At 41.0% G+C, this 24,280-nt stretch overlaps 1 protein-coding gene and 1 long non-coding RNA gene across 2 annotated transcripts in view; one reads left to right on the forward strand and one right to left on the reverse strand.

Moving 5' to 3' along the window:
• The window catches only part of PRKAR2B (protein kinase cAMP-dependent type II regulatory subunit beta), a 71,598-nt gene extending 58,117 nt beyond the window's left edge, over positions 1-13,481 (reverse strand). The window contains exon 1 of the mRNA XM_068166990.1: positions 12,887-13,481. Coding sequence (XP_068023091.1) covers positions 12,887-13,220 — 334 coding nt within the window. The 5' untranslated portion in view covers positions 13,221-13,481. The remainder of the gene's footprint in view (positions 1-12,886) is intronic.
• Positions 13,482-13,638: 157 nt separating this feature from the next.
• LOC137454304 (uncharacterized) overlaps positions 13,639-24,280 on the forward strand; it is a 109,534-nt gene continuing 98,892 nt past the window's right edge. Inside the window, exon 1 of the long non-coding RNA XR_010990581.1 lies at positions 13,639-13,731. This is a non-coding gene — a long non-coding RNA (uncharacterized lncRNA). The remainder of the gene's footprint in view (positions 13,732-24,280) is intronic.

Consider the following 24,280-nt stretch of genomic DNA (forward strand, 5'->3'; position numbering starts at 1 on the left):
AGCAAGCTGGCCCACATATGTTCTATGTAGGACAACAGTAAAATTCACTAAAGCATTCCCAGTTTTGGTATTCCTTTTACAGGCAACTTTTGTAGCCTCAACAGGCCATGTGTATTTCCTCTGTTTATAGGAGTTTGCTGATCGTCCAGGTGTTCTCGCACATTTCAGTAGAACACAAACGCATTATTTCATATGTTTGGTCAGAAAAAAATGCATTAGACAAAAACATCTTACATTCTAATATGGCCCTGGACTTTAGATACTAGAAGGATTTTTTAAGTATTGCAGGCAAACAATGATACATGAGCCCCTCACAACCCTTCATGCACATATTGCTACACGGTCACTGAAAGATGGGGATTGCAAATATTCCATTTTACTAAGTTACAGCATGTGCTCAGGCATATAGTACAACCTACTCCAAGGCACAGAGCAAGTCACACACAGAGATTTAGCCCAATTCGTTTCAACTCACACAGCCCTATTTTTAATTCCTGGATGATTCTTTTTCCTTAAAGGATGATGATCAAGGGATGCGATTAGAAAATACAAAGGCTACTTCTGACAAAAATTCCTTTGTCTTCCAGACATACCCACTGAGTCTTTTTCCTTCCCCCCCACAGTTAAATATCTCTTTTAGGCTATTAAAGCAAGAGGTCAAGAGGTTATTTACAAATCAAATATGAAATGAGTAGGATTTGATTGATAGAAAATAGCAGTCAAATAACATCACCACACTATCTTGGTAAGCAAAATTACTGACCACCAAAAATATTTTTGTAAAACTGAGAATTATGATCAAACTTCCTTTTGATACAAAAGAAAAAAGTAAGTTTCATAACCAGTAGTGAGTTTCATCTCACAGTCTAACTGGAATCTGCACAGCTTTCCAATTGTAGACTAAAAAACTGCAACCTCTTTCAGCTCTCCAAAGTACAATTGGTTATACGCATTTGAGTCCTAACTGTACACAGACAGAACCTAACATCAAACAAGTTACACCAGGAGAAAGCCATCTTTAGAAAACGGTGCAACTGCTAAATCTCTAATACACAGCCTGTGGAAGAAAAAGTAGCAGGCTAGTTTTACAGAGGAAAAAACTTTAGGTAGTAAAGCGTGCTCCATAAAAATCCTAGCATTGAGACAAAAGCTAAGTTTGTTCCTTCACCTAAAAAAATTATATTCTAAGCTCTATAAACTGCTTTGTCCTGGAACGCAGAACACAAGTTAAGCAATATCGGTTTCTAGCCAGAAGTAAATATAAAGTAGAGTTTCCGGAATGAATGCGTAAATCTTCTTGGCTCTACTTTTACATTTTTAAAACAGCACATGTGTTTATATTCTGACCTCTGTACACTTTCCAAATGAAAACAAAACACTCCCACAAAGAGTTAAAAAATAGTCAGAGAAATACATTTCTGCAATAATCAGACTCCCATTACTTTCCAAGTGTCTGTTACAGATACACGTAACTGTGAGTGTAATACCATTTTTGATGCTTAGGAAGAAAGTGTGTTTCCACAGAATCTGACCTGCCAGTTTTTAATTAGTTTCAACACAAACTACTCAAAAATTGTAAAGAAGGAAGAGTAATTTCATTGTACAAGTAACAGACCAATTCCTACCAAAAAAAAAAAGAAAGGTGGGGGGGGGGGAGGGCGGCTGCTGCTCTTAGTTGCTCTCAGTAGTAACTACCTCATTTCAAGTAAACTGCTTCCTGCTTTATTTATTTTTGCCTTGGTTCCCAGGAAATGTTATACCACTCCATTATGCATCTACTTATTCTTACTAGCTTCTGATAAACTTGCTGAACAATTTCAATTAAATTTAACAATTTTAAAAGCCTCAAAGGGAAGAAGTTCCTACTAATTTGTGAAAATGAAGATCTCATGCCAAACTGGCATCTACCATGAAGGACAAGTGACAAATTCACTATTAGTCTGACTAATTTGGCCTGCCTGCCAGCTAATCCTTACTAGACAGCTCTGACAGGTCTGAACCAGGCACTCAGGTGCTGTCCCTACCTAAACACTATCCTGTACCTTCAGTAATGCACTCCCTGGATAAAACTAAATGTTTCATGGGTAGATACATACTCCAAGTCCTATATCAACTGGCTCTTTCAGGCCATGAAGCACGTTTTCATTTTTTTACCCTAACTGAACTGAATGTATACCAACCAACCAGAGCACTGGAATATATTCACCCATGCAGAACTACAAAACTGACAGATTATTAAGGGAGAAATACAGGTGAACACTGAAGATAAATTTTTACCAAGAATTGAAGTCAATAGTGTATAAGAATTGGGGCCTTGTGGCCAAGAGGGCCAACAGTATGCTGGAGTGCTGTGTCCAGTTTGGGGCTCCCCAGTTCAAAAAAGACATGGATCTCCTGGATAAAGTCTAGTGGAGAGCTATAAGAATGACTGGGGGACTTGAACATCTCTTCTATGAAGAAATGGGGCTGTTTAGTCTTGAAAAGAGAAGACTGAGAGGGGATCTTACTGATGTCTATAAATATCTGAAGGGTGGGTGTCAGGATGAAGATGATAGTCTCTTTTTGGTGGTGCTCTGTGATAGGACAAGAACAATGGATACAAGCTGCAACACAAGAGCTTCCATGTCAACATGAGGAAAAACTTCTTTGCTGTGAGGGTGACAGAGTACTGGAACAGGCTATCCATAAAGGTTGTGGAGTTTCCTTCTCAGGAGACTTTCAAAACCCACCTGGATGCATTCCTGTATGACTTGCTTTGGCAGGGTGGTTGGACTAGATGATCTTTCAAGGTCCCTTCCACCCTTTAACAATCTGGGATTCTGTAAGAATAAATAACCATCCATCTACTTGCAGGCCAATTTTTCATATGTGCAAAGCCATTAAAGACTATTTCCTGTAGTTTGAGGCAAAAAGAAGGAAGGCTGTTAACTCTGTATTTAAATTACCTTACACAATGTTTAAATAATGTAGTGGTGAAGGCTAGATGCGAGTTGCTCATGTCTGAGTACCTATCAAAAACCAGTAGAGACAAATTATCAGCTAAAAGATTACTTTTAGAGAAAGATGACAAACATTACTCAAAGGTATTGAATAAAATGGGTGGAAAAAGAAGACACTACACATTCAAAGCAGGACAAAAAGCCCAACACAGAACAGACAATAAAATGATGACTGGTCTAGTACTAAAAAGATTCATGAAGAAGCAGATCAATAAAGGTGCTAGATCCTAACTCGTCCATTTCCACAGAAATTAAGCATAACTGGGAAAACAAAATGTTTAGTCATGTCTATACTTTTCAAAACTCATTCAGGATGCAAAAATAGCTTTATTAGAACAGTAGAAACGCCTTAAGAATATTTTAATGTATGCCTATAGCACACATGCTAACTGTTTCTGATTGTAAGTATGATGAATAGAATAGACCAGACTAGTTTGGAAGAGACTCTCAAGATCATCGCATCCAACCTATTATCCAACCCACCTAATCAACTAAACCATGCAACCAAGCACCCTATCAAGTCTCCTCTTGAACACCTCCAATGATGGTGACTCCACCACCTCCCTGGGCAGCCCATTCCAATGGGCAATCACTCTCTCTGTGTAGAACTTCTTCCTAACCTCCAGCCTAAACCTCCCCTGGCACAGCTTGAGACTGTGTCCTCTTGTTCTGGTGCTGGTTGCCTGGGAGAAGAGACCAACCTCTGCCTGTCTACAACCTCCCTTCAGGTAGTTGTAGAGAGCAATAAGGTCTCCAATGAGTAGCACAAACATTATTTTAGAAGAGAACAAGAAATCTCAGGTCAGTCCCAGCTCTCCATTAGACAAAGTTTTTGTCATTAAAGCTCTTATCCATTATTAATCCAGGAAAAGCATTTAAACATACTTACTAGCTTGTAGATGTTCATTTTCAAAATGCTAAAAAGCAAAACTCTTATAAATTTCTAAATCAATGCCTACTTCAATGGCTTGTGACATTAGTCTGCATTTTTTACCACACAACAGCCCACTGATGGAGTTCCTTAAATATCAATGAAAATAAATGTTACAGCTTCAGAGACATGATCCCCAAGCAAACAAGTTAAGAGAAGAAAATAATGGGAAACAGATTAGAATGATCAAATCAGTGTAGTGATGATATATACTCATTTGTAGGGTGATCCAGTGAAAGGCACAACAATATTGTTAGAGAGCTTGAGTTCAAGTTAATCCATACCCTGTGACAGTTACAAATTCCTTATAACTCATGGCAATGGATTTTATTTTTCACACTAGCATTACAGATCTATCATTAAAACAGAACAGGAAAACACAATAAACCTTGCAGCCTGCACTCACAGGCTAGCAAGTCTGAATGTTTACACTTGGTTCCAGCCTGTACTCATCCCAACATTGGGGATTTTGTGCATTTTTTTATTTATAGCCTATACCGAGGCTTTGCAAGGAATGTTTTCTTTCCAGTGTTGGCCAAGGATTTCTTTTCTTCCTGTCTGGTATGTTTTACAACAGACATGTCTGCTAAAGAGTTATGCTATGAAGAGACTACCACTATTTATAAGAACACATTTTACATCTGCATCACAGGGATTCAGAAGGGGTTCATGATGTTCCAGAGATCTTTATACAAGCAGGATGGTATGTGGAACAACTCTGAGCAGGGAAGATCATGTTACTTCTACTTTTTTCAAAATCTATTTTATACAGCAATCTTCTAGTCCCTCCATTAAGGAAGCCTTCATAATATTTACTAATTGGTCCTTTCAGCCCGGCTTGACAAAAACCACTTTAGTCAAGTAACTGGAACAGTATGTGTAAGAAGGCTATTCTCATTATCAGCTTTTACCTACTCAAGCTCGGCTTCATATTCTTGCTCTGATGATTTTTTATTAATAGTAATATCATTAAGCAGAGCAATTTAAGAGGCAAACATACAAGTGAAAAACATTTTCCGTTGTTACAGCATGTTTTTTACCACTCTTCCTTCCATTACCCAGAGTGTTATATTACAATAAGGCAAGGCTGGCTAAATTAAAAATTGGAAGGTTTTTTACTGCTTCATTACTTAGCAATTCCTTATTTTATCTGTGGTCCATAAATTACTTTTCTGAGCAGCAATACTAAAAGGGTGCCTTTTGTAGAAAGGATGGCAAACTGCTATATCGCTGTTTTTCAGTTCACTCTGGATAACTTGCGTCTACAACCTGCATTTTACTCCCCTGCACTTCAGACACCCATGCCTGTCTACATCCCCCTTCATTTCAGATCTCGCACTTTTTTTGTGTGACATAGTTATCTAACATGCTGGATGAGGCACTGGGCATTTAAGTTATATCATCTTTTTGATGTAGCCCCTAAACTGTATGCCTTCTAAGTTACTTGCTGTATTGATTTAAATCTAGGTTCATGTATTACGCTGCATAGAGACTGCAAATAAAAATTCTGTGTGAGTACTTCTGCTATTTTTATCACCAAATGCACAAAGTCTTGAAATAGAGCTCTGAGTTTTTAAATGAAAAATAAAATTGACAAGCACAAAGTCCTTTTTTTTCCCATGGAAAAATGTAGTAGCATCAGTTTGAAAAGTTAAAAAAAAAAAAAAAATCAAGAGAAAACAAAGGGCACTCAAAGCCAAACTTCACTCTGCAACGATAGCTTGTTTAGTATTGTGACTAAAAACCAATCTATAGAACAAAAACATATTCTATAGAGAAAAGGATTTATTTAAACTCCTAAGCTTGCAATTACTTGTCATGATAAAATTTCACAGTAAGAACATCCTATTCAGTTCCATGAAGAAAAAAGGTTATCACTCCTACCCAGCAAGTGAAAGGGTTAGCTTGAAAGGGTTCCCTGAAAAGGTAAGGGGTTTCAGTATAAAACCTCTACGTAAAGCTGTCTAGAATTACCTGACATCATTCAATGTCCCAAAGAGAAGGAAGGGGGGGAGGGGGAAAGTATGTATTTCCTTTATAATTCTCATAATACTGCCTTCAAACAATACTGAAATTGATGGGTGTTTTGGGCAATAATATGTACCAGATTTACCTAGCACATAGTAACTCATGCATACATGGACTCCATCTTTTATGCACCCATACCCATATAACAGCCTGAAATATATGAAAGACTATGTGATAAATGCATGACACCTAGTAAAATCACCTCTTTTTCTTCTAATTCATACACATCAAGATCTATGCCAGCATCAGAATACTGAGTCATTTTAAATGTCTCTTTTTCTTAAAGCCTTCTCTCTCCTTCATCCACTTTTTAAAAATCACTCACCTTTTCAAAGCACAAAACTCCTCTGTAATTACACTCACTTGAAGCTTAAAAGAGAGCTCAAACCTGGAGCAGGAATAGTTTTTTTCTACAGCATAACTTTAAAGCTTTCCAATAAAAATAACAGTTAGTGAAATAACCACTGTGATTTTATTAAGTATTAAAGAAAGGGACATCTCACAAAGTGCTTAATATGTACTATAAAACATTTCATTTTTCCATCAGCAACAAAACCATCTTAACAAGAAGATGACAGCTGTATCCATGTGCCTACTGACCCTCTTGACGATGACAACTACTGTTTTTTTCTGTTTCAAAAAATTGGTTGAGAACAACTTGCATTCTCCATGAAAAACACTCTAGCTGAAACTTCCATCCAAACACACACTCCTTAGAATATGAGACTGTTACGAGTCTCCAGACATGGTAATATGGCAGAGGACCATGTTAGAATATTCTGAAGACCTCTCAGCATCAGATGACCAAGTTCAGATTCAAGAAATGGACTAACCACTAATTTTACTTTAAATTTGCATTTAGTCTATTCTGAAATATATTTCTAAGTCAAAGAGAATTTCAAGAGAAAATTCAGTACAATTGTTGTATATACACATGCAGAGAGCAGAGCAGGGCTATATTTGCATGGAGAAAATAAGAGCAGATAATTCAGTGCTCTCTCCCTCGCATGTGCTCTCTATACTTTTATCTTCCTCCTGTTACTGCAGTTCTGTCCCTCCCCCTTAATCTTACTTTTACTTTTTTGCATTTTCCTTACCACTCACTGACTCTTTTTCTGCCTCTGCATCCTACCTTCCACCCTGTCTTTTTCTCACCACTGTCCTGACAAATGAAATCTCCCAATCATCCTTGATATTTGAAATCACGAAGTGGGGCAGCAACCTGTAACTTCGTTAATCTGTTCCTAGTGACCTAAATGTGTGATTTCCAAACCATATGCTCCAGATTTACAGGAGCAGCAGTAAGTCTGCAGAGATTTGACTAAGGTACATTTCTCTCAGACAGTTCTCACTGGACAGAACTAAAGAACAGAATGCAATAGCCTTGCTTAACAGATCATCTAGTTCTACCTCCCTTCTAGACAGGGACACCTTCCACTAGACTAGGCTGCTCAAAGCCCCACTCACCCTGGCCTTGAACGCTGCTAACCAGGGGGCATTCACAATGTCTCAGGGCAACACGTTCCAGTGTGTCAACACCTCAACAGTGAAGAATTTCTTCCTTACCCTCTTTTAGTTTAAAACTCTTACCCCTACATACTCTTATACAAGTCCCTCTCCAGCTTTCTTGTAGGGCCCCTATAGGTACTGGAAGACCACCATAAGGCATTCCCAAAGCCTTCTCTTCTCCAGGCTGAACAAGCCCAACTCTCATAGGCTGCCTTCAGAGGAGAGGTGTTTCAGCCCCCAATCCTCTTGATGGCCCTCTTCCAGACATGCTTAAAACAGCCCATGTATTTCTTACATTGTGGGTCCAAGAGCTGAACACAGTATCCCAGGTCTCACCAGAGTGGAGTAGAGAGGGATAATTACTCCTTCAACCCTCCAGCCACACTTCTTTTGATGCAGCCCAGGATATAGTTGGCTTTCTGGTCTCCAAGTGCACACTGCCGGCTCGAATTAAGTTTCTCATCACCCAGCAAGACCCCAGGTCTTTCTCTTGCGCTGCCACCTACGTGCAGAACTTTGCACTTGGCTTTGGTGAACCTCATGAGGTTTGCAAAGGCCCACCTCTAAGCCTGTCAAGGTCCTTCTGGATCTAATCCCTTCCTGTGTGTCCTTATAACCATAAAAACAATGCATTATTTCTTTTTGTATTTCATCTTAGTGTAGAAATTTAATATTAAAACTTCATTCCTGCAGTCATCTAAGATCACACATTAGATATATAGATAATCTGAATAAATACATTTTAAAGAAATTCACATTTTTCTATATGGTCCCTAATTTAATTATGTCCTACTACATACATCTTTTTATGTTGACCCTTCCACTGCTCTAATCTCCTGGTTATCATTGCATGACAGATCTGCAGGAAGGTTATGAACTGTTCAGTGTTTCCTAGTTTGGTTTCATTTCAGGAAGAAAATAATAAGTAAGGTTAACAGAACCAATGAAGTACCACCTAGTATCACAAAACTTACACACTGGAAAGCTGTGCTGCTATCCAATGAGATCTGGACAGGCTGAGCATACGCAAACCTCATGAAGTTAAATAAGGACATGTACAGAGTCCTGCATCTGGGGAGGAGTAACACCAGGCACCAGACAAGAGGTTGTTCCACTGCAAAGCAGCTCTGTGGAGAAAGACCTTTGAGCACTAGTGGACAGCAAGCTATCCAAGGGACAGCAATGAGTCCTTGTGGCCAAGAGGGCCAATGGCATCCTGGGTGCATCAAGAAAAGCGTGTCAGGTCTAGGGAGGTTTTCCTCCTGCTCTACTCTGACCTGGAGAGTTAACAACCGGAACACTGTGTCTAGTTTTGGGCTCCCCAGATGAAGAGAGCCAGAGATCTGATAGAGACTCCAATGGAGAGCTACAAGGATGACTGGGTGACTGGAATACCTTTCCTATGAAGAGCGACTGAGAGACCTGGGGCTGTTTAGTCTTGAGAAGGCTGAAAGGGGATCTTATTAACAAGTATCTCTGGGATGTGTGTCAAGATGAAGAGGCCAGTATCATTTTGGTGGTGCCCAGTGACAGGACAAGGAACAATGGGTACAAGCTAGAACAGGGGAGGTTCTACCTCAACCCAAGGAGAGCACTGGAACAGGCTGCCCAGAGAGGTAGTGGAGTCTTCTTCTCTGGTAACTTTCAAAGCCTGCCTGGATGCATTCCTGTGCAGCCTGTCTGGGGTGATCCTGCTTTGGCAAATGCCTTGGACTCAGTCTCTGGAGGTCACTTTCAACACCTAACATTCTGCGATTCTGAGATACAGTTGTGTGCAAAGTTTTCTCCAAGACTGGTTTCAGCAATTCCAACTGAATTAAAGATGCGTCTTTAACATTAATATTGTAAACTAAAGACACTGTTTCACATGAGTGGTGATCTTTGAGCATAGTAAGTGGGTAATGCTGAGATACATGCTTGCATTTTCTAGGTCAAGCTTTCAAGGAAGGAACTCAAAGCAACCAACACACCAACAGAAGCACATGGGGGAAGAGAGGGACAGCTGTACTATTTTCCTGTTAAAATACATCACTATCTGAGAAAAAAAACCACCACCAAAACAAGCTAAAGTAAGACAAAAGAAAAACAAACAGAGGCCACATGACATCAAGCACAGCACTACAATTTTTTAGTTTAAAATGCAGCATTGTTACCTCTGGAAACATCTGTACTAACTCATATTGAGGCTATATTTTTAGCTATGCCAAATATTTAAAACATCTGTTGTAAATCACATAGGTTATTACCCATCATAAGAAGTTATACACTGACATGTAAGTGGTAGTGTAAAGTCATTCCAAAAGAACAAACAACTTAATGGGCATTTTCAAATTTTGCAGACATAGCATGCACTTCAAACCTTAAAAAAGTAAGAATTTGCTAAAAAGGTGTTCATTTTTATGTATGTGTCCTATACAATTTAGTAATTGCACTCAGTATTAGTAGAAATTAGTTATGGTCACTGATTAATGCTAACACATGCAAGACAATTTGGTTTACATATACATATACATATATATATATATACACAGACATACACATAAGCCAAAAAAACACCACCCTAGAAGACTTACAAATCATTCCCCAATTAAGTTGTGTGTCCAGAGTGGAATAATCTAAACACTCAGAACCTAAAAAAATGTCCTTTCAGAGACCTTCTTAACTCCAGGTGCCAATTTAGAACTATGACACCAATACAACAACTTCTCCCTCCAGAAAAGGTAACTACTTTCGCCTTTAGTTGATTTCTGTAACTCATGTAACGGGCACAGCAGAGGACTTGGAGAGAGTTTAATTCATGGTTCATGTATGACTCTTAATCCCAATTATAGGCTTTTTACATTTTTTTCTCTTAAACATAGCTTATGCCTCAGCTTGTCATTTCTAAAAGAGGATAATGCTGATGTACCTTCCAAAATGCATTTCAAGGACAAAAACAATACTGAGTTCAATTTCAGTGCTTGTGCATATTTAGAAACACTGGGGGGAGAGGTTTGAGATGATAGACTCAACAATGTCCTCTTTGAACTAATTAAGGAATACTCTCATTTTCACATTTTAAATGTACTGCTTTAAAAGGAAAAGATATCGCCATCACGTCTGAGCTCCTTCTCAGAGGCTTTTCTTTTGTATTTGCTTATCAGTTTTTCCAACTTGTTTTACTCTCCTGTATGAAATCAGTATACAAACAGGACAAACTGACTATACACAAGCAGCCCAACTATTCATAAAAGAAAAAAAATGAAAAGAAAAATAATTCTCCACAAATTCAGTTTAAGAATTGCTACTTCTAGAAACAGAAAGAAATAACATTAAAACCAGTATGTTTTCAATTTGGTATTTAAACCCATTAAACAATTATTTTATTCCTCCAGTTATCAACAAAAGGCTGAGTGGAGGCATTGTTATGTTACTTTAAAAGAATACATATTCAGAGCAGATATCAACTTGGAATTTAAAATACTCCTGCAACAACGTACTCATACACAGCACACCATTAGCAATCACTTACTATAACTTACCTGTTATTTACCTTGCACATGGTTTCACAAACTCTTTTTTACTTTTAATTATTAATTATCCCAGCTGACAGAAATTACAAGCCATTACAAAATTAAACTTTCAAAACACATTAGGCTTACTAATGTGATTTTTACATCAGTTAAGCTAAGTCATTCTCCCTTAAGCAGACTATTTACAATAATGGCTTTCCTTCTTCATGATCAGCACAAAAAGAGTATCAAGATTGATTACAGGTATTCATTAGCAAAGCTTAAAAAGCTTAATAAAATACTCTGCAGAGTTTTACATATGTAACGTATACATGCTAATAAATGAAGCCACAACTCTGCACTTGCCCAAACACAAGATTCCAGCTCTCCATTCACCACTGAGTCTGTTGAGCATTATAATAATTCATGTCTGAAAACCACATCTAGTGTTAGTGAATTACGATAATTTTGTTCTTCCACACTATCACCATCTCAGTTTTCAAAGACAACAAATTTCCAGATTTTTACTAATCTCACACAATCAGCATTAAGAGTTTAAAATTACCACACAGACATGCAAAACCTGACTAACAAATTCCCATTAGATACGCATGGTATAGCTGCAAAAACAAATGAAAAAGAACAGTGACTGCCTTAGAGAGTAACATAAAGCATTTGGAAAACTTACATAGCTCTTATGTGCATTTTATCAGGAAAAAAATGTAGCATTTAAGAGATTAATTTCAAAACTGCACCAATATTCACCTAGCAAATGGCTGGCTGTCTTTTAACAGTGCTAAGCAAATCCACCTCCAGCATGACCTGGAGAGATGAATGCTTCAGTGATCTGACGAGATACACTTCTCAAAAATAAGCTAACAATAAAAATGGTTGGATGCTTTCTCCTCTAACCTTACTAACTGGCCTCTCAGCATCCAATCACACTGACTGACCCCTTAGTTGGCCAGCTCATGACACAAAGGTGCAACACTACACAACCCTTCAGAGGCAGCTACTACTCGGCCCATAAATCACAACAGCTAATGGATCGACAACGTCTCTAAATAAAGCCTGTCAGCCACACAAAGGTATCATTAGCTGCATGCAGATAGGTGCTACCCTCAAACACAAAGACACCCTATACGTTCTTTGCTTTCTTCACAGAGAGGCTTGTGCTACAGGCCCTTCTACCATGCAGAGAATGTCACCCTGGCTTTCAAGAAGAAATTATGTTTTAAATTGTGCTTTACTTTTTGAAACGCATACAAGCATATGTACATAAAATGCTGAATCACGGGTGTAAATGCAGTAACACATCCATGAGAGGTTATTTTCTACGGCAGACATACCACTGGACTAATTACAAAATGCAGATTTGCTCTCTTGTGCTCTTATAAATACTGATCTTCTGTTAGGAATATTACAGTGTGATAATACAACTATAGGTTCTGGGGCTACCTGTGTGCCCGATATCCAGCACTGATGAACAAAAGACAAAAAGCCTAGGAGGTTAAAGTTTGCAGAGGGAGACGGGAAATCTCCCGTGGGCTCCGCTGTTTGGCGTCAACGCAAGCGGGGGAGCTGCCCACGGTGCAGCCGAGGCCGCCTCTTCTCATTCACTCTACAGGCGCCGAGGCCAACGGTGCTCCTCACGTCGCCGGCTCATCGCAGCTCACCGGCTCCGCAGTTCACCCGCACGACCTACGACCACAGGGGCTGGCCCCGGGGCATATGCATGGCCCATGCCCCCACCCCATGCCCCAGCTGCCCGGGGGCATGCCCCTCACAGTGGCGTGAAGCTGCTGCTACTGCCCTTCCCTTACCTTCTCTCCCCAGCTGAGCCTGGGCAGCTGGTGGAGCCGCCCCCGCCCTACCTGACCGACCCACTCCCTCCCCTACTAGGGCTGGGCGAGGTGGGGGGCTCTTACCCGGAAACTGCTGCTTCTGTGGCTGCTGCTCGTCCTCGCCGCTCTCAGAGTCGGTCTGCATGGGCTCCTCGGCGAAGTTAACCCCCCGGGCATCCGGGGGGCCCCGACGCGGCGGCTGGCTGCCCCTGTCATGGCCGGGCGCGGGGGTGCCCGCCTTGCGGCCGCTCGCCTCCCTCTCAGCCGCTGCCGCCGCCCTGGCAGTCGCTGCCTCCTCCTTGAGACGCCCGAAGTACTGGAGGGCGAACTCCAGCAGGTCCCCGGGCTGGCTTCGCAGCACTTCCACCGTGAAGCCCTGCAGCAGCTCCGTCAGCCCCGCCGGGATAGAGATGCTCATGCCGGGGCCGGCCGGGGGGGCACAGCCTGGGTGGGAAGGGGGAGGGAGAGGGGAAGGGGAAAGGAGGAGGAGGGGGGAGAGCCTGGGGCTGGGGTCCGCAGCCCGGAGACTACGCGAGCCCCGAGGATCGCCTGTGGACAACGGGAAAGGGGCGGGCGGCAGCGCAGGTGGGAGCGGGCGGGGGGCGGATCCGCGGGGGGCAGCGGCTCACTGGCAGCCCCGGCGATGGCTGCAGCGTCTCGCTCCGCTTCTCCCCGCACTTGACGCGGTGGCGGCAACCCCGTCCGTGACTGAAGCCTCCCCGCCCCCGCCGCCTCCTCCCCCCGCGCCGGGGGAACCTCGCACACATGTGACCCGGGAAACCATGACAACCTCCCGCCGGGGACTGCGGCCCGCAGCGCGCCGCCGGAGGGAGGAGGGGTCTGCCTGCTGCCTACCCGGTTCGGGCCGGGTCCATCCGATTCGGCCAGGCTCGCTTCGCCCCGCCCCACCGCAGATCCTCGGCGGCCCGGTAGGTAGCCTTCTCAGGGGCTCCAGGCGCTTTTAACTTTCCCGGGGCGTCCCGTCGAGCTCTCCTCATCGCACCGGGGCACCGGTTCCGGGCACTGCAGTCTCCCGGCTCCAGTGGCTCCCGACGAGCCCTAGGGTTTGCGTGCGTGGTGATCCGCTGTGGTGGATCTAGGCGTTCGAACTGGTGAGCGGTGGAGAATCTTCATGAACGGCGATGTGCCGATGTGAAAGACCACAGTGGATGTAGTAATTCATAGCTAACTGCTATTGTGCTTTTCACGACCGTGTACTCCCCTTATCATGTATTTATATTGCGATCTATTCGCCTGCATTATCTAGGGTGGCAGGGGAGACACTCAAATTCGTGCTGCAAGAGTCTGCTTAGCACAGTGGTAAGTAGGTGCTGCTTGTCATTACCAGGAAGCTTGACATTTTTAACTAGCAATTGCAGGTGCCATGGTTTTCATATGGCATTACTAAACACTTCTTGAAAATGAGGTCTTTGGAATGCATGAAAACTGCAGCACTCCTTGATTTGTAATCACCTCCAAATATTTGGCCAATGGTTTGAGGTTCTGGAAATATCTGTTAGAATCTTATTTTTATGCACAAAACAAATCAACTGCTCAAGTCCTAAGGTTGAGTGTCCTGAAGGGCCAAAGCCTCAAATATGCCCTAAACCAGGCAATGGAGCAGGACCCAGGAGATCTGGTTTTCCAGGACATTGCCCACATTTCCCAGATTTGTCTGAATATGCCCTGGGGTCCAAGTGGGCCAGGTGTATGTGCCTTTGGCCATGTTTGGAAAAAACCTGATTCTTTAGGCTAAAGTATCAGGTTTCTGTCTTTTAATCGTTGTTGCCACTGGCCATCATTGTCGTGGGAAGTCTATAAATGCTAGCCCAAAGGGTGACCAATTTACCTTGTACTGGAAGTGTGCCCAGGTGGCCAAGAAGGCAAATGGCATCCTAGCCTGCATCAGAAATAGTGTGGCCAGCAGGAGCAGGGAGGTCATTCTGCCCCTGTACGCAGCACTGGTTAGGCCACACCTTGAGTCCTGTGTCCAGTTCTGGGCCCCACAATTTAAGAAGGATATTGAGATACTTGAACATGTCCAGAGAAGGGCAACGAGGATGGTGAGAGGTCTTGAGCATAAGCCCTATGAAGAGAGAGGCTGAGGGAGCTGGGGTTGTTTAGCCTGGAGAAGAGGCTCAGGGGAGACCTTATTGCTCTCTACTACTACCTGAAAGGAGCTTGTAGACAGGTGGAGGTTGGTCTCTTCTCCCAGGCAGCCAGCACTAGAACAAGGAGACACAGTCTCAAGCTGCGCCAGGGGAAGTTTAGACTCAAGGTGAGAAGAAAGTTCCTTCACAGGAAGAGTAATTGGCCATTGGAATGGACTGCCCAGGGAGGTGGTGGATTCACTGTCCCTGGAGGTGTTCAAAAGAGGATTGGACATGGCACTTGAAGCCATGGTTTAGTTAGTCGTGAGGTATTGGGTGATAGGTTGGACTTGATGATCTCTGAGGTCTTTTCCAACCTTATTGATTCTATGATTCTACTGCGTCCAGGTCTGGAGCCCTCAGTATAGGAAGGACATGGACCTAATGGAGCAGATCCAGAGGAAGGCCATGGAAATGATCAGGGGGTTGGAATAACTACTAAAAAGACAGGGTGAAGGAGCTGGGGTTGTTCAGCTTGGAGAAGAGAAGGCTTCAGGCAGACCTAATAGCAGCCTTCCAGTTCCTAAAGGGGACCTACAGGAAGGATGGAGAGAGACTGTTTACAAAGGCCTGCAGTGTCAGGACAAGGGGCAATGGCTTCAAACTAGAGAGGAGTAGATTTACATTGGATGTTGAAAACAAGTTACTTACTATGAGGATAGTGGAACATTGTAACAGGTTGCTCAGGGATGTGGTTGGGGCCCCATCCTTGGGGATATTCAAGGTGAGGCTCAAGAGGACTTTGGGCAGCCTGACCTAGTCAAGGCTGCCCCTGCTTACTGCCAAGGGGGTTGGACTAGATGACCTTTCGAGGTCCCTTCCAACCCAAACCATTCTATGATATCTTAGTCATTCCAGAGGGTACTTTATCTAAAAATTCTAGCTTGGCTCATTTATATGTTTAGGAGCATAAAAGCCCTCACACGCCATTGAGAGGGCTGATCTGTTTGTGATCAGGTGGAGAGATATCTAATCTTTGAGGAAACCTCCAAGAAGGGAAGTGTTGTAATTGCTGTCTTCCACACATTAGGTGTTCTGTGTGCATGCAGTGTTCCATTTAATAGAGTCTTCCAGGACTGAAAGGATTGTCCTCCCTGAGGTTTTCTTTTAGCCAGACAAAACACTCTTTTATGCTAGGAATTTAGTAGCAGAACAGTGTCTTTTGCCATATAATTACAGATTTTCCTAGCTTGCCAGAGTCTTCCATCCTCCCAGGCCTTGAAGGAGATTGCTTCTCTGAGGACCTCCTCAAGAGTCATTTTTTAATGTTTGTATGCAAAACTGGGATAATTTGAATAAGAAATTCCTAAGTGGCAGCACTCTAAAGAATAATTCTTTTTAGAAAAAAATTAAACAGCCAAAACCATTTTTGTCTAGTGTGACTTATCTTGAGGTTTGATGTATCTCAAAGGATGGAAGTGAATTTTGTTGTTTGAGTTGGCATCATGTGGTTTCCTTAGATAGTTTCTGTTCCCAGGAGCTCACACTGACATTTAAACTGTTTAAATCCTGTAAGGAGGACAGCTGTCCCAAAATGTGTTACGTCTAGCAGAGTGAAGTTAGGTAATGAGACTATCAGTTCACACTTCTCTGGTGAGTTGTATTAGTTGCTGCTAATCTTTTTGTGTCTTTCTAGTTTGTCTGGGATTATCATCTTGAAAGGAAAGAGAATAGTAAACCTTTAAAAATCCCTCTGTACTGAAAAGGAATTGGGCAGAATATTCTCCTCACAATTACCAAGAAAATGACCTAAAGACTTACCTTGTCTCCTTTCCTCCTAGCCAACAGATGCATTTTCCATAATACACTGCTTACCAGCTTTGCGTGTCAGTCTGTTTCTTCATGTGGTTCAAGCCTGCAAAAAAATAGGAGACTAGAGCTAGCAGCTGAGAAATTGCAAGCACTGTGTCTTCCATGTGACAAAGCCAGACATTTCAGACAGTGTTTGGGACTGCTTCTGTCAGAGATTGGAGAATGAGATCTTTTCTGATTGTGCACAAGACAATGAACAGAGTACAGAAGGAAGAAGTGACAGACTTTCAAGCCTCATCTTTGCCCAGATAAATGCAAATTCAGTAAATTTAGTAAACTTGAGCTGACAAAATCCATCCAACAGCCAACTTTCAACTTTTTGCCTGATAGGAACGTCCTTTTCCAGTCCTTCTGAAGACATTCAATCATCTTCTGACTAACCCTGGCTAAAAAACAGAGGGGGCAGAAATATTCACTTAGTGTAATAAGTGTAAAACTGGGTAAATCCTCTTATCTCGAGAGAAAAGTAACTTCAGCAGGCATACTATTGTGGTACAGGCTTTTAAAACCCTCTCTTGCTTTTCCTCTTGGAAGTAAGTGGGACTGTTATTAACATTTGCTTGGACCAGCTGCTGAGACCAGAAAGAAGAGACCTAGATCTCTTTCTCTGTAGTAGTCTCTCTTCTAAGCTGGTGATGCAGCAACTGTCAATAGTGGCTCTCAATGGAAAGAGAGTTTGGAATGTGCTGCCTGAGGAGGTGGTGGTGTTGTCATCACTGCAGGTATTCAGGAAGAGACTTGACGGGGTGCTTGGTTGCATGGTTTAGTTGATTAGGTGGTGTTGGATGATAGGTTGGACACGATGATCTTGAAGGTCTCTTCCAACCTGGTCTATTCTATTCTATTCTATTCTATTCTATTCTATTCTATTCTATTCTATTCTATTCTATTCTATACTGGAAAAAACGCAGGACAAAACCTATACATATTACAGTGTAGTGGGAAAAGACTGATGTTTGAGTGTGGGAGATGTTACTCTCTGTATTTCCTATGTTTAAAGGATTTATGGTTTCTGTTATCTTTTTTGTCCTGGCTTTTGAAATTTTAAATGCAAGCACACTTTGCATACTGCATGATTAAAAGCTGCTGCTGATATGCAACCTGCAAATCTCTTCATGCTTTATATTTACTTCAAAATCTCTTTAGCTATATGGCAGTGTTTTTCCTTGCTGCCTTTTGATCAAGCAATAGCTGGTTTGTAAGCTTTGAACAATCACACTCTGTAGGAATAACAACATACCAATTTCTTATCTTCCAAAATACCTTTAAAATGTCACATATATTGACTTTTCTTTTTTTTTTTTTTTGAGCTTATACCAGTTTACTAGGAAAATCTTGCTTGTAGAATTTTCTTAACAGTTTTTAATAACAGTTTTTCTAACAGTTTTTAATAGCAGTCATTCAGAAATAACAAAACTTGCAGCTGTGCAGATCCATAGTTTCCTGCTTTTCTATTGTTCTCATTAGAATGAGATGTCACTATTGTTATTTTACCAAATCTGTTACCAAACTCAAGTCTATTTATCAGAAAAATGTTTGGTTCTCTCATCAATATAAGAAACTGGTGCCTGTAATTCATGGATCAAGTTTGAACACATTGCTCATCGCTCTTCCTTTACGTGAGTCACCTGTTCTCCATCTCATACCCTTTGCTCCTGCCTGTGCTTATTCTTCATCGATTCAAAATACTTAATTCTTCCCCTCACTAATATACATCTCGAATGACAAGAAGCAAGTATCCATTTACATACTCAAGTAAAATTCTTATGTATACCAATGAGAGTTTTCCCTGAACCAAGCCAGAAAGGTCAAGTTCAAAATTTGGGATGGAAGCAATCCACCTCAAGAAACAGAATAGTGGTGAAGTACTGTAAATTAAATATCTCCTGCCATTTTCAGTACCAATTCTCAATCAGTTTAAATCAAGAGAAGGTTTGAGGATTTTCCTCCCACCAAAATGGCACCCTGCTAACACTTAAACAAGTGTTTCTTTCCTTTGTATCACCTTTTTTACCACTTGTAGGGCTATGTAGTCAGTCAAATTAAACAACTGATAGAGCTGAGTTGAATCATCATGCTGATGGGGAGAAGAGAGCAGAAACCATGTTTCAGAAGAAGCAGTTTCCTTCAGATTGTCCTTTGATTAATGGTTTAAATTTAGGTTAGCTTGAAACCAAATTCATCTGCTGAGATAATATGGTCAGAAGAATTGCAAAGTATCACATCTTCTGACCTCAAGTCCCCTACTTTTCTACTTACTCTAGCCCTTCTTAACCCCAAAGAGGACTTTCTGGGAAATTTGAGCTTCATAACATATTACCAACTGTGCATGCAACAGTTGTAATTCAGTGAATTAACATCTGTTGATTTTCATTGATGTCTATTGTTTGTGGTCTTTGATACTCAGAAACTACAGAATACCCTGTCTTAGAAAATCAATCCTTTTTGTATACCTCAGTTTGAACACTCCCAATGACCTGTCATTTCAGAAAAATCTGACTAGTCAATATAGTGAGTGCTGAATTTGCCACTAACAGTAAACCTTCTCATTGTAAAAGTAACGAAATTAAATCACAGTGTATATGTAGTAGACTTTGGCTGTTTTGAGGATCTTATTGCATACAATGTCCTACTCTGTTTATAAAAAAGTCATTATACACTGTCAACACAACCTGTTAAATGGCTAACAGAGACATCTCTCCAAGTAGCTGACAACAGAAAATCATCATCAGATGGAGAGGTTCCACAGGAATTGACAGTAGGCTGTTTCTACTCAACACCTTCTGCAATCACTTGAGAGCAAGTACAAATGTTGCTGGTATAATTTCCAGATGACACAAAACACAGTCAGAATGGTGATATCAATGGGCTCAGGAAAACATGGAGCAGTCTGGATAACTTGTTCATTTAAATAAAATCTTTTATGCAGCTACATATTAAGTCATTGGCTTCAGAAGAGTGCACAACATTTCTACAGAATGGGAGGATTGTATCTTGGAAAGCAGAACTTCTAGAAGGGTTTAGGGACCAAGATGGAGAAACAGCTCCTGGTGTAATTCTGTAGAGAAAGGGCTAATTAGAGTCTTTGTCTTTTCAAGAGGGAGACTGAAAACACAGATGAGGGATCTTCTTTTTGTAAAGCACTCTTGAGACCAGTTTTGGTGCTCATTTGTTCAAAGGAATATAGAAAGATAGGAAATGTGTAGAAACAAGGCACAGAAACTATTTATAAGCTGAAGGAACTGAGCTAAAAAGATTGAGAGAGTTTACAGCCTTTTTCTATACAATCATTACTATGCTGAGTGGAAGAGGCTTATAGTGAATGATTTAAATCATGAAGGATATTGGTCTACATTGTCTAGTGGTTTCTTCTAGCCCCTTTAAGGCAAAGAACAGTAGTGGTCTTGCTTATCAGAAACAGATCAACATCTTTGCTTGGAAAGTCAAAGTTTGATGTTTCTGAAGGAGCACACAAATCCCAAGAGATGCAGTAGTTCTTAGAGCTGATGAAATATGAAGTAATAGTGAGAAAATCATAGAAATATGTTTTAAAACCACTACTGTCACCACTGTGGATGATTGGGTATTGTTTAAATGCAACAAAACTCTAGTGAATGGATAGTTTTGCTTGTAATTTTGAGAGCTGGGGAATTCCTCCAAACAAATCTATTATGAGAATTATCTTAGGTTTCTCAGGAGTCTGCTTGTAAAAGGAGGGGCTCATTGTTGTGAAGTCTAATTCGAAGTGATGGCTTCATATGGTGGGTTTTGTTGGGGGTTTTGTTGTACTTGTTATTGCTGTTGTATTTATTCTTGCTGGAGGAATAAAGCATCCGTGTAAGTATTGGTTGAAGAGGACACATAACTACAAACTGAAATATTTTTCTGGATTTGAACTTTAATGCAGTGGTAATGTTCTTGCAGATTTTCATCACTGTGAAAACTGAGGATAGCATTAGCAAGTAAATCCACTGTTGTGATCTTAATGAAAAGCATGGGTTTTGCTTAGTTCAGGTGCCTCTGCTTGTCTACACACAGCTTGGGCTGGGTAGGTAGGCATACTGGACTATATGAGAGAGACTTCTGTTCATTAAAAACATCAGACAAGAGGAGTTTGGGTATTGCCTAGTCTGTGAGGGAAGATACATGCCTGAAGTGCGAAGAGCTACATTTGAGAGAAGAACCTTATTTCAAATCAGCAGACCTTGAAGGACAAATGTGAGTGCTTCAGAGCTGTACACTGTAGTGCAAAGTCTCCAGTTTGTCTCAGAGTGGTTTATAAGAACTTGTAAATATGCATTTGATTAACAATCTAAATGTGATGACTTTTACAGATTCTGGAAGAGAAAGACTGTCTTCCTATCTGTTTTACTTTCATATAAGTATATGGGTGTGCCTATATAAATAAATATAACTACATATATGTCTGTATATGACATTACTCATTCTATTTTGGCAGAACCTAAAGACTCCATCATATTGACCACTCTACACATGGAATATAAATATCTTAGCCTAGCTGACTTTCAATGAGTTAAGACTGACTATTTAATGTAGACTCACAGATCACTGAAGAATGTGATTATTTATTATACTTTTATAAGAAATAGAAATATTTACATTTTAAAAGTACAATTCATAATTGTATCCCCATTTCAATATTCCAACTTCAGTCCCAGGAATGGAACATAAACAGTGCCAGACATGCGTTCCCATGAGTTTTTTATCATTATTTTTGGCACAATCTATTTTTATTCAATTCTATGGGAAATGTGCATGCTTTGTGCGATTGCCAGAATGTGATTTCCCAATGCCCCCTATTTATTTCCAAACGTGCTCTTTTTCAGAGTCAAGTACTTTTGCAACAGCACTTTTTCATGTTCCTTGCCCATACTGAACTCATTTGCTGAGGACAACAGTTACATATTTGTAGCTGAAAGGGCACCCATGTCCATTATCAGGTCTCCCACACCGGCAGTATCAGTGGGTTCTTCCTTTTTGAGGATCTGCTGTTATTCGCACTTGCTCCACCTAAAGGCTGTGTGCATATAGCTGTGTCTGGAGCCAATGGGGCAGAATCTTTGCTTTGTTCAGTTTTTGCTGAGTGTGAGAGTCCAGCAGATATTTGGGACACACTACTGAAATTTCTCTCTCTGGGCCTGCATTGCAGGGCAGTTTGGAGGCTGCCCAAATTCAAAGCAGATTAATCTATAGGCAGCATCCATGATCTGAGATCTTTTCTGTCATCCAGAAAGTGCTAACCATGGGTTAAGCCTGGAGAAACCCTTGACTGCAGCTGGATGGGAGAGGGAACATGAGCTGGAATAGCATTGGTTTCCTGACCTGCTCTGGGAAGGTTGAATGCAAATCTGGTTTGTGCTTCCAGAAGTGAGCTCTCTGCAAGTCTCCATCATTGCTTGTCCCTCTATTACCGTTTTAACACAGATGCAGAGAGAAGGGAGTACCACAATAGCCCAGAAGGAAGGGCTAACTCCTTCCAGACCTTTTCTCCACCTGCATCTGTGTGTTGTTATACATCTGGTGCGGGCAGCACTGTCTCCTGCTCAGCATTGGCCCAGATAGATGCAAGACAGGAGTAAGGGAATGGGGAGGGAGGGCAAACCAGTACACGGTGACCCTTGGGGTACGTCACTAGTGACTGGCCTCTACATTTTCATTATAGATAATTACAGATTAGTATCCATTCAAGTTGTTTTAAGGAGCAGGTAAGGATTTTGTCCCTGGAAGGTTTTAATTACTGCTTGTAAGTATATGGAAAATAAGAGTTCTTCTAAAGGCTCATGGAAGAGGATATTTTATTGGAGGCAGGCTAATACATGCTAAGGTTTGTTCTGAAATATCTACTACTAAAATATAATTTTAAAATATTGACTACTTAGTAGAGCATTAACCATTTCATTTTAAATATGTGCAGCATGAAAGATTTTATTTTTAAAACATATAGATATTTTAAAATTGAGTAAATATATCCTTCCTTAAAACAATATAATTTAACGGATAGCTTTTGTTTTCTTTTTGTGCCTCAACCATTGGTGTTCCTCAGTTTAGGTGTCACCATTTCTATGCCTATTAGCTGGACAATAAAAAGAGTTACACTGTAAAAAGGGGCAGTGCTGAGAATGAAAAGTCCTCATGTGGCAAGTTCTTGCTTAAATGGAAACTCAATGGGACTGCTTGGGTGAGGAAGAATTACTCACCCAAGAGAAATTACAAAATGAGGCTGAACTCCTCTGCTAAAAGCTAATAATTCAAACATGGAAAAGATTATTCACTCCCTTGATGAAACAGGACAACCAGGAGCGTACAAATCTGTGATTTTTGAAGTGACCACAGCTGAAAGCCACTGAGAACCTCCTGCTAAGTGGTTAGGCTGTGGAGATGTCTTAAAATGGGACAGGATTTCAAAGGTTTTATGTTTAATAGATACGAGCAACAGCGATTGCAAGTTTGTTTGGAAGATAAGTATGTAATTATGTCAGTATTAATAGTGCCTTGGACTTGACAGAAAGCTTGAAAACTATGTATTGGCATAAATAAAAATCGGTGCATTTTTGGAACAGCTTTACTCCATGGCCTGAAAAAGAGTTTCCTTTGGAACAGTAGGATGGTCAGGTCCTTGGGGGGAAAAAATATGGCAGAAATATCTTGACATGATAGGACAGAAAAGACATTTTTATTCCAAGAAATCCTGCTTGTACTTATGAAACCTCAAGAGAATGAACACACCAGGACACCACAATACTGACTGACCCTTGAGATAAGAGAGAGTGCCTAATAGCTATTTTCCAGACAAAGAGCACTCCACTAAGAATCAAGGCAACTGTCAAGAAGGTTTTCAGGGGGAACATTACTCACAGCTTAACAGCAACTAAAGAATATTGAAATAGGCCTCTAACACTGCTTTTGCTACTCCAAGTGAATAGGGGGGAAAATCTCACAAACCTATGAATCTTCTCTGCCCCTTTTCCACCTAGAGAACCATCTTCTCTGGTTCTGAGCACTTCTATGCTGATCTTAAACTTGAGTTGCCTAGAAAATGCAGCACCCCACTTCAAGAACAGTCTGGATGATGTGGCCAGACCCTGAATGAGGACTCTGCCACACTTGGCCAGTTTGCTACCATCTGTAGCAAAAGGCACTTACCACAGAGGAAGGTCTGTAATTCTGAATTCTTCCAAACATCATAGCTAATGTCATTGAAACTAGTAGTTCTCAGCCTGCAAAACAGAATCTAAACTTTTGAATTGAGGGTCCCATTGCACTTTGCTACTTTCATGGCATTTCTGATTTTCTGTCTGAAAGATGATAATCCCATGACTAATTAACTAATTTATTAATTTGCTTCTTATATGTTGTTTGTGGCAGATACTCATTAGCTGTAGGTTGGAAATTTAAAAAAAAAACCAAAATATCTCCATTGCTCTTTGCTTAGCACATCTTGGTGGTTACCTCATGGAGCAGTTAATGGACAACACAAAAATCCTTTGTATTGTTC

The sequence above is a fragment of the Melanerpes formicivorus genome, unplaced genomic scaffold (genome assembly GCF_026170545.1).
Source record: "Melanerpes formicivorus ecotype bairdi unplaced genomic scaffold, bMelFor1.0.p_v2 SCAF_3, whole genome shotgun sequence".
NCBI lineage: Eukaryota > Metazoa > Chordata > Aves > Piciformes > Picidae > Melanerpes > Melanerpes formicivorus.